The following is a 13,543-nucleotide window of genomic DNA, read 5'->3' as shown; positions in this document are numbered from 1 at the left end:
ATGTTGTCTGCCTACAGAAATATATACTTACGTTTAACACCACTCAGTTTTTCCTTCACATGTAATTTGTAGGCTGTTCAGTTGAATTCAAAGTTAATGAATCACATTGCACGTCAGTGTAGTTGTGTCTAAACCGGCCTAAAATGTGCTTACATAAACAGATCTCCAAATGGCTAATTGTCCTACATTTTCTATTGTTTGCAGTATTCAAGCCATGTTGGTCCCAGGATATTAGAAGGGAAAAGATGGGTGAGGTAATCTTTTATTGGACCAACTTCTGTTGGTGAAAGAGCTGTGTAGTTTGAAAACTTGTCTCTTTAACCAATAGAAGTTGGTCCAATAAAAGATATTACCGCACCGACCTTGTCTCGCTACACTTTCTACTAATGTAACTATTACTCACACCCCATTGTACCCCTGAAGAATCAGGAAATATTCTTTACATTTCATTGAGAGCTTCAGTTATGCAGTATACGCCATAGGTGTGTGTTACTATAACAGATTAAACAATTTCTTCATGGGTAATATGTAGTCAGATATCTTTGGATGAAAAAGTTCTTTACTATAGAAATTATAGTAGGTAAAGAAATTATATCTCCCCTTCCCCCCGCAAAAAAAAATTGTCATCATTTTTGTTTGTTTTTTGTTGAAAGATCAAAAACCTGAAACCAAACTGATTTTGATTTTTGGTAACTTTTAATAACCTTCAGAGTTCAGTTGCCAAAAGGTGTGTGTGTGGGAGGGGAAATAATTTTTCTGTTTTTTTTTTCTTCCTAAAAATCAATTTTATTTTTTTTGGTGAATATTTCCATTTAATGGAAAAGTTATTTTCTGTCAAATGTTTTGACTGAAATTTTTTGGCAAGCTCTAGTAGAAATGTCAGGTAACATGATGAAAAATGGTCCAAACCTCTCTAGAAAAAGGGTAAGATAAAGGTCTGTAATATTCATTTTTTTGAAAAAAGGACACACTTCCCACTCAGAATGCCTTATGGTCTTTTGTAATGAGGGCAGAATCATGTTTTCCAATAAACAGAACTAATCTGTTGATAATGTAAGTGACAATTTTATTTGGTTTTCATTCAGAAGGATTCAAACACTTTTTACAAGATACATGTAAAAAAAACCCTGATTTTCAAAAATGTAAGTGTGCAACTGAGTAAAAACAAGCTAAATGCATGTATGTAATTAGCACAACTGCATGTATAAATTGGTTCTTTGCATATGTGAATAGACAGTGAGAATCATAAGTTGTTGTTTTTCCATAGAAAAACCTGATCTATGCATGTAGTTTATGGCAGTTGCCCATAGTGACCGGGTACACAATTGCACATGCAGCTGTACTTCTGACTTTAAATATTAGACCCGAAGTAAGTAGGAAGAGTCACTTCATGCATTACTGAAATGCAGCTGCCCTTGAGGTCAAATTCATCAACTGTCTAACCATGCACAATAACACTACACAGTGCTTTGGGAGAAGAAATGAAGAATAGTGCATAAAGCAGACAGCACAGGCTGTGGCTGAGGGCACAAGGAGTTTCAGGCCCTTATATCCCAGTGGATCCAGAGGGATATGTCTGGGGTACTGAGACAAGGGACTGCCTCTCCTGCCTCACATGGGCAGTAGCAGCCAAGAGGAGGGTCTTATGGCAATCCCTAGATTTGGGGGTTTCTTCCACAAAGCAGCCATCACCTGCTGCAGCTGAAGTGTGTGTGTGTGTGCGGGGGGAGTTCCAGAGTAAAACAGGGCCATCCAGCTCTTTTACCAGACCTAGAGGGACCTGGTGTTGGCCCTGCCTTTCACTTGTGGAACAGCAGCAGCAGCTGGGAGAAGCCCTTCCACCCTTCTGATACCTCAGTTCACTCAGCTCTGGAACTTGGACTGTGGGTATATATTTTTTTCTTGTTTGCTTTGCTTTCAGTGGTTGCGGCTTCTCCTTCATCCTGCTCCTCTTCCACTCAGCCTCACTCTCTGGCCTTCACATCCTCCTACTTCCCTCCCTCAGTTTCCCTTCTCCCTTTACTCACGCCCCCTCTTACTCAGAAAGTCTCTTCCTCCCTCCCCTTCAACTCCAAGTATAACCCCCACACCTAAAAACAAACAAACAAAATCCTTCTTAAACCCAGCTTTTTGTAATATAAAGAAAAGGGATAATGTGTTAACAAGAAATAAAATCTGAAACATACAGAAACCATGGTAGTCATATGACATTTGCCTGCCGTCACCTGAGCACCTTTCCTGTGTATGGTACCATTTTTCCCTACCCTTCAGGTGTGGGTTTTTTGTGGCTTTTTATACTGCAAGCTCTGCAGCACAGTCACTTGTCACTGTCTTTGTAGTGCTCCTCGTGCCAGTGATCTTAGGATGCCACTACAATACAAATAAATAATAGGAAAATACTTGGTTGCAGCATGTAACAATTCAAATAGGATCTTGGTCAGAATATTTGACTCCTGTTCCTGTGAAAAGTGTCATGGAATATTTTAATGCCCACAAGTGTTCAGGACTTTAGATTTACAGCATAATAAATTTAAAAAATAGCTTCGGTGCCTTCCTAATGGCATGGTAAGATCAGCACTGGCCTAGGGCTTGATGGAAAAACTGCATTGAGTTGAATGGTTCAGGAACAAGACCATAGAAGGACCATAGAAGGAAGAGTAGTATTTGCTTTTTCACCAACTCCATTTTCTTCCGCTCCTCAGTTTTCTTTGGAAGTCTCTCATCCTAATACTGATCCACCCTGACACAGTGTGCTGTATCTTATCTCATAAGATCACAGCTTGAGATGGTACAACCACCATCTAGTTGGTAATGATAACTTTTGAAACACTAAATCAATTTATTATATAGCGTGCTATGCAAACTGCTTTTCTTTTAAACATTCTTGATTAGCTTTTTGGGGATCACTTCACAAACTTCCATGGACTTCGTCCCATTATGAACAAATGGTAGATTTCAGTTCTGATTTAAAAACAAACGAACAAGTCAGCCCTTCAAGTTGCTTCCTGTATTGGTGCCAGGATAGGAAGAAAAATCAGATGTGCTCATGTAGCTTTTTTGTGTTGGGCCAAATTTGTATTCTGACCCATAATGATTAAATTATTCACATGTATGCAGTTTTCAACACATGCTCAATTTTAGGTTGGCGGGTATAGAAAATTTAGTTTAAGATCTGTGGCCAAATCCTGGCTTGTCCAGTGTATCTACTAATATTGTAGAAGTTTTAGGTATTGAGCTATCCAGTTGGGATCAGAGGTGTTTTTTTATGTAGATTAGAAAAGGGTATGTTCTATAAGAGCCTATCTTTTTATTCTACTTGTCCGAAAAGGCCCAAATTTTTCCCACTGGGTGGCATTTGTATAAAAAGTTACACAGGCAAATTAAGAAATCCTCATGTAACTTTTTGTGGATAGAAAAATAACCCCTTTCTAAAGAATTAAAAATCTACAAGCTTTCAGAGTAATAAAAGTGCATTTAAGCAGGCCCGTGCCTTACTTATAATATATAGTTTAAATCCCTGGCTAGCTGCTGCTATGCTGTACATTTATTTGTTTCACTAGTATCATAATGGTGGTATATACAATCTGGATCAAAAATATTTAGCATGCACCTAATAAAGCCAAGTTAGACAGAAAAAGATCAGCTGCCTGAAGGTGTGATATCTGTAGAAAGGAGCCAAGTTAGAAAAGGGGGTTAGCCATTCAAATGGCCAAGTTAAACAAAAGACACTTAGTGCTAAATTGCCTCCCAAAGGATTGATAAACTTTCAGGCAGGGAGTAAATTGGGGTTGGGCCATTAGTCCCAAATGGTCTCTTGTTTAACTTGGCTTTTTAGATAACTAACCCATGTCGAATTTGGCCTTCTCTGAAGATATTCCACCTTTATATGGCTAGCCTTTCCCCCACCCTAAATTGGCCTTTTTGTATCTGTTAAATGGGTTTGATCAGATAGCACTTTCTCTTTTTGGTTCAGAAACAGAATTAAGCTTGGTTCAGAAAAGAATTAAGTTAGTATCACACTGAGAGATGGGCTGATTTCAATAAAAAGCTAGTTTAGAATGAGACAATACAGCCAGAACAGGATTTTAACCCACTGTTTTCTGGCTCCTTTGCCACCAGGCTGTATACAGAATAATTTACTGAATTTTTTGGAGGCTGAAGGAACCCATCTAATTATCTAAACTGAAAATAATAATATTGAAAAAGACACAGAGAAAATATTACACACGCACTACAGATCTTGATACTTGAATACATACTCATATCTGCATGCATTGAAAATTTCATGAAAATCAGATACTTTAAATAGCATATGGCTTATTTTGTCAAAAAATATTAATTTTTAAGTTTAGCCATTTATTTCTCCTACACTATCAGACTTAAAAAGGGATATTTTCTTTACTGTTTCAGCTATACAGATGAACTAAACGCCAAATGCTGTTCTTATTCAAGTTAATGGGAGTTTTGCCACTAACTTCATTGGGACCAGGATTTGGCCTTGAAATAATTAATTTTCAACAATTGAAGTTGTCATGGCAGTAACAGATTTCCCATACAAGCTTTGTCCAGTGTCAATAGTCAAGGGCTCATTTTTTTCTAACTTGGCTAGAGTCACTACTGTGACTCTAAGTGCATAAGGTGTGTATGTATGAGTGTATCTGTAGGGAGAAGGAATTACAGATTTATATACATTTTGATGAAGAGCAGGGACTGTCTTTTACCCAGCATTGGTACAGTGCCTAGCTCAATGGGACATCAATACTCATTGGGGACTCTGGCCGCTATAGTATAAATAATAATAATTAATAAACGTTTCATAGTTAGCTCACAGAAAGTATTCTGTTACTGTGGGACATACAGTAAACTGGTAACATGTTGTTCCAATATAGTAATGTATGCTTTACATGATTTACTAATATAGTACTTTGCATAGACTTATGATGAAAACAGGTATGTGCATTATTATTCCAACATATTCCACACCTTTTAGCAGACTGTAATGGAATTCACCTATATTCTCTGCTTCCCTACTTGAAAGCCACTCATACTTTACGAAAGTGCCTCTGCATTTGACAGTAGAATTCAATATATAAGGACACAATCAGCTGTTTTGTGTTTCCTTAAGAGCAGTCTCATTTCAAAACAGTTTTTAGAATTTCCATAGAGAACAAATAAGAATTGTTTCTTGTTTCAAGAACTCTTATCCTTTGAAGTATCTTTAGCTGTAAGTTAACTAGAGCTCTCCTCCAAAGGTCCTCTGTATTGACTAAATGGATGTAAAATTGATGACAGGCGAAGGAATTTTTTAAAACAATTAAACAGGAATTCTTTAATACAGCACTATATTATACAAAGTGGCTTTTAATTAGGTGTCAGAAAGAAGTATGTCCCCTTGTAAGTGTTTCATTTTCTGTTGGAAAATGTCACAATAAAATAAATAGGAGGTGAAAAGTATATTGATTCAAATCAAAAAGAAAAATCATACAAAATCTGCAGTGAAATTATGTAGAGTTCAGAAAGACGGGACTGAGTTTGAATGAATGGTTAGAGGATCATTGATAACAAAAGCAACAAACCAATTTTTAGCAACTAGATTTATTTTTGTGTTACCCAACATACAACAAAAATAAACCCACATTCTTTATTTAGAGCTACATGTGCCAGATAATTTCACTTCAAGTTCTGGATTTGGAAGTATTCCATTCCAGACCTCCTAATATATTTTGTGAGAAAAATGCAGGTACAAGAAAGGGGATGGTGCGTGGATTCTGATATTAAAATTATCTTCATTTTCTTTCAGGAGAGTACATAACTGCTACAAATGCCGTCAGTGCAGCTTTACAGCTGTTGACACCCAGTCACTACTAGAGCACTTCAACACTGTGCATTGTCAGGAGATGGACATCAGTACAGCCAATGGGGAAGACAGTCATGGTATGTCTGCTATTAAGGAAGAGCCCAAAATTGACCTAAAGGTCTACAGTCTGATCAATCCAAACCCCAAAATGGGGGAGCCCATTTCTGACGGCATAGTGAAGAGGGAAAAGCTAGAAGATAAGGAAGTGCTCAAGGAGAAAGGTTGGACTGACAGCTCCAATGATGATCTTCGCAGTGTGACCTGGAGAGGAACAGACATTTTGAGGGGAAGTCCATCATATACACAAACAAGCTTAGGCCTCCTGACCCCAGTGTCTGTTGGCCAAGAGCAGCCAAAGCCGTTAAGGGATAGTCCAAACGTAGAAGCTGCCCACCTTGCACGGCCTATTTATGGCTTGGCTGTTGAGACCAAGGGATTCCTGCAGGGGGTGCCAGCAGGAGGTGGAGAGAAATCTGGACCACTCACTCATCAGTATCCTGGATCAGGTGATAACAAATCAAAGGACGAATCCCAGTCCCTCTTACGGGTAGGAAACTTTCCTTTGTTATACTGAATGCATGCATATCATGTTTACTTTCAACTACTCCTTTCTTTAGTTTTGGAATGGTGCTTTATTTTCAAGGGCACTTTATTAAAATCAGTCTAAAGGGTTCAAACTTTTAGAGATAAATTGGCAGGTAATAGTTCCCAAGCGTTTTTATAAAATATGTACCAGATGCAGTAGGAAGCAATCGTTTGTTTGTCTTTGCTATTAGCTCTGACTGAATTTTGGTTAATCATTCCTGCTGATTATGCAAGAATCTGATGCATTTGGCGAAGAAAGGTTTAGAACCCCAGAAGGCTGCACATGTGTTATATTAACACATCTAATCACCTCTTAAATTTTGAGATGGGGTGACAGCGCATACTGCAGCAAGATATCATAGTATTAAACAGCTAAAATGTGAAATCTGAGTCAAATATTAATAAAGAAATGTAACTGGAGAGGGAGAGTTAAAATGTGTAAACATGTTAACTTTGTCATTTGTCTGGTTGGCTTGTCGAAGAAGAAGAAGAAAAAAAGGAACTGAGGAAATGTCAAAAGAGAGAGAAATTCTGTATCTTACTGTACATTCTCATCCTATCCTCAAAACAAAACTGAACTAGTTCTGTCTCTCTGAACAAATTGCACCTGTGCATACAAAGGGCTTCCCCTCACTCTTTACTGTATGTACTTTGCCCTGTGAAGGAAGTTTGAGTTTCAGATAACTCACTAATTCTGAGGAGGAGGTTAGTGGCCCCGGGGAAATAACTGTCTTTCTCTCTGAGTCAGCACTGGGTTTTCACTAGGTGCCATTTCCCATCTGAACTCCTCGAGAGTTGCTGCAGTTGCTTTCAGTTTGTATACAAAGGTGATTTTGAAACTCAGCTGGTATTGAGTATGGAAAGAATGATTAGCTGCTTTTCTCTGTTCTCTCTTTAAGGACATTTAGAATCATGAATCCAGATGTCAATATGTTAGAAGAGTAAAGCGAAGGCAAATGTATTTTTCAACAGTCTTCTATAATATATGAAAAGTTGAGCTGTTTAAGTCAATGGAGTCTAAAACTTGACAATTGTGCAAATTCTCAATAATTTATTTTTAATTTAAAATCTTCATGCATCTGAATGGAACCAAAGCGTTATATATTATATAAAGCCGTGAAATGTCACCGACATCATCTCTCAGCTTAATTATTTGAATGGTGACATGGAAGGCTTTCTGTGTGAAGATCTGGGTTTGGGACAATTGAGTGTGGGAGCTTCATATAGAGAACACGAGTTTCTTTTCTCCTGTTTATCAGTATTTTTTTTTAAAAATCCTGATTAGAGGTGAAATTTACCCTGACACAAGGAACCACTTATATCCCACTTAAGCTCTATTTAGTGGGATTTAGCCATGCATGGACCTTTTGTTGGCTATCTCAACAGGGACCACTTTTACCCTGGGAGGCTAGCCAGTTGAGACTAAATTTTATTTGTTTTTGCACAGGCTAAACCTCGTTGTCTATTAAAAAAAACAAAAAAAACCAACAAAAAAATAAACAAAAAAAACCCAGGAATCTGCTAATGTGCTGCATTAGCGCTGTGAAGACCACTTATACTCCTCTGGCTGCACCTGAAACCTAAAAATAATACCACTTTAGTTCTTTTATTTACCTGATTTTTTTTACCACTGGAGAAGGCAGAGGAGGAAAGATTATGCTGGCCAACTTTTTTGGTTGGCTCAGCAGGAAATTCAAATATAAATATATATTTAAAGGTTCTTCACAGAAATGTGCTAATGTGATTAGGTTTTCAAACCCATATTTTGAGTTTGAATGGATTGCTTTTCCGAGGTGCTGAATTCCTGTGGTTCCCATTGACTTCTAAAATCATTGTCCTCTGAACAAGCAGTCTGCTTATTTAGGTGCATAAGTATGGATTCAGTTGTTAGGTTTAAGTATCTGCTTTTTAAAATTTTATCCTACATCCCAATTTCTGCTTTACATAGTTTGTAAAATGATTGTGGTAAAAGGTTAGGCTTAGTCTGCACTGATTAGGGAAACTATGCTGGCACCTTACAGGGAAGAATTACCTTTAATACAATTCTGGTTAATGCTAGTTGAACTCCACTGGACGCAGAATCTAATTGAACATGTCTTTCCCTCAACTCCATTACTTTTTATTTTCATGTTTCCATTTTTCTTCTGTGAAGATTGGAGAGGGGGCTTATGTCAGCTAGCCTAAGACAGTCATCTTTTTACTCTGACACTATGTAAGTGGACTCCTGGAACATGCTGGACCGAGTTCAAACACATCATAAGACATACCTACGTTTCATAACTATTGAGGGAAGAAGGAAATAGTGAGACTTTAGCCTTCTTTTGGGAGTTCTCAAGCCGAATGGAATGTGAGGGTTTAGTGCTAATTCAGATTCAGAGCTGAATTGTGTCAGTGCGAAAAGAACCCCTAAAATTCCTGATTCAGTTCCCTGAGTGCAGAATTGTGCAGTGAAACCCTGGCTCTGTTAAAGTCAAAAACAAAACTTTGACTTCTGCGGGGCTAGAATTTTACCCAAAGGCATCTTTGCTGCTTACATTCTGAAGGATTAGAATGTCAATTGATCCAAGCAGAATTGTTCTTTAGATTAATTCTGCTGCCTCCTCTTCATTTCCAAAAATCTAGATTTTTTCTAGTTAACACTGATTGTACCCAGTGAATTTAAAAAAAAAAAAAAGCTCTTTATTGTTTGAACATATCTTTGTTGATTGTCCTCTTAGGAAAAAGAACATGTAAGTCTGTAACATGAACCAATGATTTAGGTACTAAAATCTGGCATGCCCCAACCAGTGCTTCTGGCTGGTACAAGTCTCTAAAGTTATATCAGTAGTTTGAATTCAAAGTTGTGTGTGCTAGGGCCACTTGTTGACAAAAAGGCAAAATTTACACTACTTCTATTATTCTGTTTAGATGTCAGAGACTGTCATTTCATGTTTTTGAAAAACTGACATGAACAGAACAGTTTTAATCTGGGGAGACCCATCCGAAAGTACTGAATATGTAACGTGATCGAAGGGGAAAAATGGCATGTGTCTGATTGTGTCCCCCCCACCCCCAGTAGTTCACATTTACTAAGAAAGCTTTGAAATGATTTTAACAGTTACAAGGATAGTTTTCACTTTTCATCTTTGGACTTCACTTTTGAGACTGGGTTGGCAGTGCTAGTCACACTTTTTACAGATGAGGTAATTGAGTCGCTGAGAAGCTTAGAGACCAGCCCTGGGTCACATGGCAAATCAGTGGCAGAACCAGTATCAGAATTTTGTCCTTGTGACTCCCATTGCTCCCTCCCTCCCTATTCTGTTTTTAGTGGTGTTGCATGAAGTTTAAGTGGTCAAGGAATTTGGCTTATTTAATTGTTTTAAAAGTGTGTATAAATGCATATGGAATATACATAGCAATTATTATTTCTGGGAAGAAATGTACATAATGCAGGTTGTGTTGCAAGCTCTATATTGTATGGTTTCAGTGTACTCTTTAGAAACACAGTCCCATAGTTTTTTAATCACAGCTGATGAGGGAATGCTTATAGATAACACTGTACATAAACAGAATTTGTTGTAGAATCAGCTAATGCAAGGGGTACAGAATTTATCCAACAGCAGAAAAACAAATAGAGGATAATATCACAAGCAAGTTTTCTAGGTGTTTGCTTTATAGTATATCTCTGATGGTTGACGTGGTTAAAATGTCAGAAATAATAAAAATCGATTGAAAAAAGGTGGAAATTTTTATATACTATAATGTTGTCAACAAAATTGTCTCATAAGTACAATACATTTGTAAGCTTTCATGTTTTGTAACCTGCCTATATGCTGCTTTGCTGCTCTCATTCTACCTGTGATGGCCACCTGCCCCCCACAATGTGTCATTTAGTAGATTCTTCATGGGAGAAAGTTGGGTAGGATTTTATTTATTTTCAGTGGTTGAAACACCAAATTGATTGCAGACTGAGATATTGTATTGATGACAGTGGGCACACCTCCTGCCCCCCCCCCCCCCCGACAATTAGAGAGAGTTTTCAGGCTGTTCATGTGCGAGTGAATCTTTCTCAGGGACTCGTTACACTTCTCTGAGTAGCTTTAATTTTACTTTTCTTATTAAAATGTTTCCAGTAACTGTATTTACAGGCTATCTGTATGTTTTGTAAATGGGAATACAAACAAAAAAAATCCCTCTGCCCTCTCTTCCTTAGAGTAACTGAATTTATACTTTAAAGATTTGTTGATACTGGATAAGTCTATTGAGATGCAAAAATGTTCCTTTTGCGGGGGAGGGAACATTGGCAGCCAGCAGAAGATCAGCCAAGCTGCATTGTTTAGTGCTTTGACAACTCTGATTCTGGACAGTAGGAACTCTTTCCTAAACTGATTTTAAATGAAGTGTCCTCTTTTGTTATGTTTTGATGCTGCAGTACCAAGTTTTCCACAGTGTAGACACAACGTGCAACGTGATCCTGTTAATTTACACACAGACCTATTTATCATACAATGGTATCTGTGCGCAAGGGGATGTGCAAATGTTACTGCAACACTTCCATAAGCATGCTTAAGATCACTGACCCTGATGTCTTCTAATGTCATCCATTTCTGAAAGTGTCATACATATTATAGCCTATTTGCAGTAATTTAATATAAAACATATGTAATATGAGAAAAAACGAGGAGTGCTTGTGGCACCTTAGAGACTAACACATTTATTTGGGCATAAGCTTTCGTGGGCTAAAACCCACTTCATCAGATGCATGGAGTGGGAAAAAAACACAGTAGGCAACTCCCATCTTTTCATGTACTGTGTATATATACACCTGCCTACTGTTTTCCCCCCCACTCCACGCATCTGATGAAGTGCGTTTTAGCCCACGAAAGCTTATGCCCAAATAAATGTGTTAGTCTCTAAGGTGCCACAAGTACTCCTTGTTGCTTCTGCTGATACAGACAAACACGGCTACCATACTGAAACCTGTATATGAGAGAGGGTCAACGGAGCAAATTGTAATAAATGGAGATCTTGGACAGCAATATTTAAATCTTGACTAAAATATGTTAAAATTTGCTATAGATGTTTTCTTTTGAGGCCTAACCCTTGGGGGGCTGAACACTCTCAACTTTTCCATGGAATGGAGGACACTCAGCAACACATGCTACAAGAAAGCATTGTATTTCAAGACTGATTCAATTTACGTCAAGAATAGTTGGTTATTGTTCAGCCTGTGATATTTACACTTCAGATGTTCCATATTCTGTTCTATTCTGTTCTATCTAGAGCTGGTTAATTTTTTAAATTTTGAATTTCTGCTGGGCCAATCATGATTCCACCCCTTCACCTTTTTCTTAACAGGCCGAAGAGTAGGTTGATTTGTTTTCAAAGGTTGAAAGGAAAAAAAAAAAAGACGTACTTTTCACTTAGTTCTGACCTTAAAAGTAACTATGTAGTAACTATCATATATAATTTTCTCTATAGTGAATCACTGGATAGTTTATACTGTATTTTGAATTATTAATCCCTGTTTAACTGTGAGAGAGACTTTCAAAGGGTTATGTGCCCAACAACCTCTGAAACTCAATGGAAATTCCTCACTCCCCTATGTGCTTTTGAAAATATTCCCCCTGTGTATAAACATCAGATTGTTGGCTCTAGAAGGATAGCAAATCTCATAAGTGAATCCTGCTTGCACTGAAGTCAGTAGATTTGCTGCTGACTTTAACAGGAGGAGCAAACCCTGTATGTGAGAATTTACAAAATGTGTTCTTAAAAGTCTTGGTAGCTTTAACAGATGTACATAATCACCGGGGAATACAATTCAATGAATACCTTTTTTTTTAAGAAGGACTATTTTATTCTGATTTGTAGAATTAAACTTAGGAAGAGTATAATTGTTCCTTTTTTGCTTTAGTTGGTAGATTTCTTGGACACTATATCCTTGTCCCCCACTTCTTTAAAAAGTAGCCCTCTAAAGAAGAAACAACTGAAACAGTTTCTCTTTAGCTGCATCTCATTTTTTTCCCATTTCCTCTGACTCCGTAAGGGATCTTTCAGGAAGTATTTATAGTCAAGGCCATTCATTGCCATACGGGTCCTCTAATTAACTCAGGGAAACTCAGCAGGCACTATGTCTTACTAATGCACATTGCTATGTTAGGTCAAAGAACTGCTAAGCTCTTTCAGTTTTGTTAAAAGCACCTGTTTCTACAATTCAGTTTGAGGTGATGGGGGGTTAATTTTTAAGTATAAAATAGAACCTGGAAAATTTAAATGATCATCTGACAAGCAAAGTGTCAGAGTAAAGATAGGACTTGATTAGAAACAGTTTTGAAACCTTGATTTCCTGCACAAAACTGGAGAATGGTAAAATTCCCTTGTTGGTGAATGGGCTACAAGTGAAGTTAAACTAACTTTATAAAGGTTTGAAATAGCTTAGAAACAAACATGTGTTTGGCTCCTTTTAGTAACTACTGGAACAAACCCACAAGAAAATTGTATGTTTTGCATTACTCATCCTGACACAGTGATCAAATAGGACTAGAATATAACTTCAAAAAAATGTTAACCTGCCCAGTTAAATAGATGTTTCTGGTTCATGAGAATTGAATTTAAGCATAGTTGACTGGGGACGGGTTGTCACATGGAAAGAGGGCCCCGCCTTTTGGATATATACCCACCCAGAGTTGCGTATATTTCTGTCACTGGGGGCAGGGAATGAGTAAAAATGTATTAGACAGTAAAATCATTATTTGGGTGTGGCACTGTAATAATATAGTGGGGTGGATGTTTGCATCAAAAACGCTGAGGAAAAGGTGAATCAGTCTGCAGAACAAAGAGCAATAAGCATTAAGTTACAAGCTTCCTGGCCTTTTTTGTAAGCAACAGTGTATACAGAAGTTGCTAGGATCAATAGCAAAATAATTCTAGCAGAGAAAAACAGATTCTTGATTTAAGATGCATCATTTGGCTTGATGAGTCAATTACGAAGACAAAAGCCACCCTACATTGTATAATGAAACAAATGGCTGATATGGATTGAAATTCAGAATCACATATCATTAATTGAATCTTTATATTCCCATCATTAGTCAGATACCAGAACTGCTCTTTTTCTCAGTG

At 37.5% G+C, this 13,543-nt stretch overlaps 1 protein-coding gene across 5 annotated transcripts in view; it reads left to right on the top strand.

The window, feature by feature from the left end:
- TRPS1 (transcriptional repressor GATA binding 1) overlaps positions 1–13,543 on the top strand; it is a 326,956-nt gene that overhangs the window by 133,997 nt on the left and 179,416 nt on the right. For all 5 annotated transcript variants that reach the window (XM_039525654.1, XM_039525658.1, XM_039525657.1 and 2 more), the window contains one exon: positions 5,801–6,404. In XM_039525654.1, the coding sequence (XP_039381588.1) occupies positions 5,801–6,404 (604 nt within the window). The remainder of the gene's footprint in view (positions 1–5,800; positions 6,405–13,543) is intronic.

This window comes from Mauremys reevesii, linkage group 2, assembly GCF_016161935.1.
Source record: "Mauremys reevesii isolate NIE-2019 linkage group 2, ASM1616193v1, whole genome shotgun sequence".
NCBI lineage: Eukaryota > Metazoa > Chordata > Testudines > Geoemydidae > Mauremys > Mauremys reevesii.
This window is presented reverse-complemented; position numbering and strand designations above follow the sequence as displayed.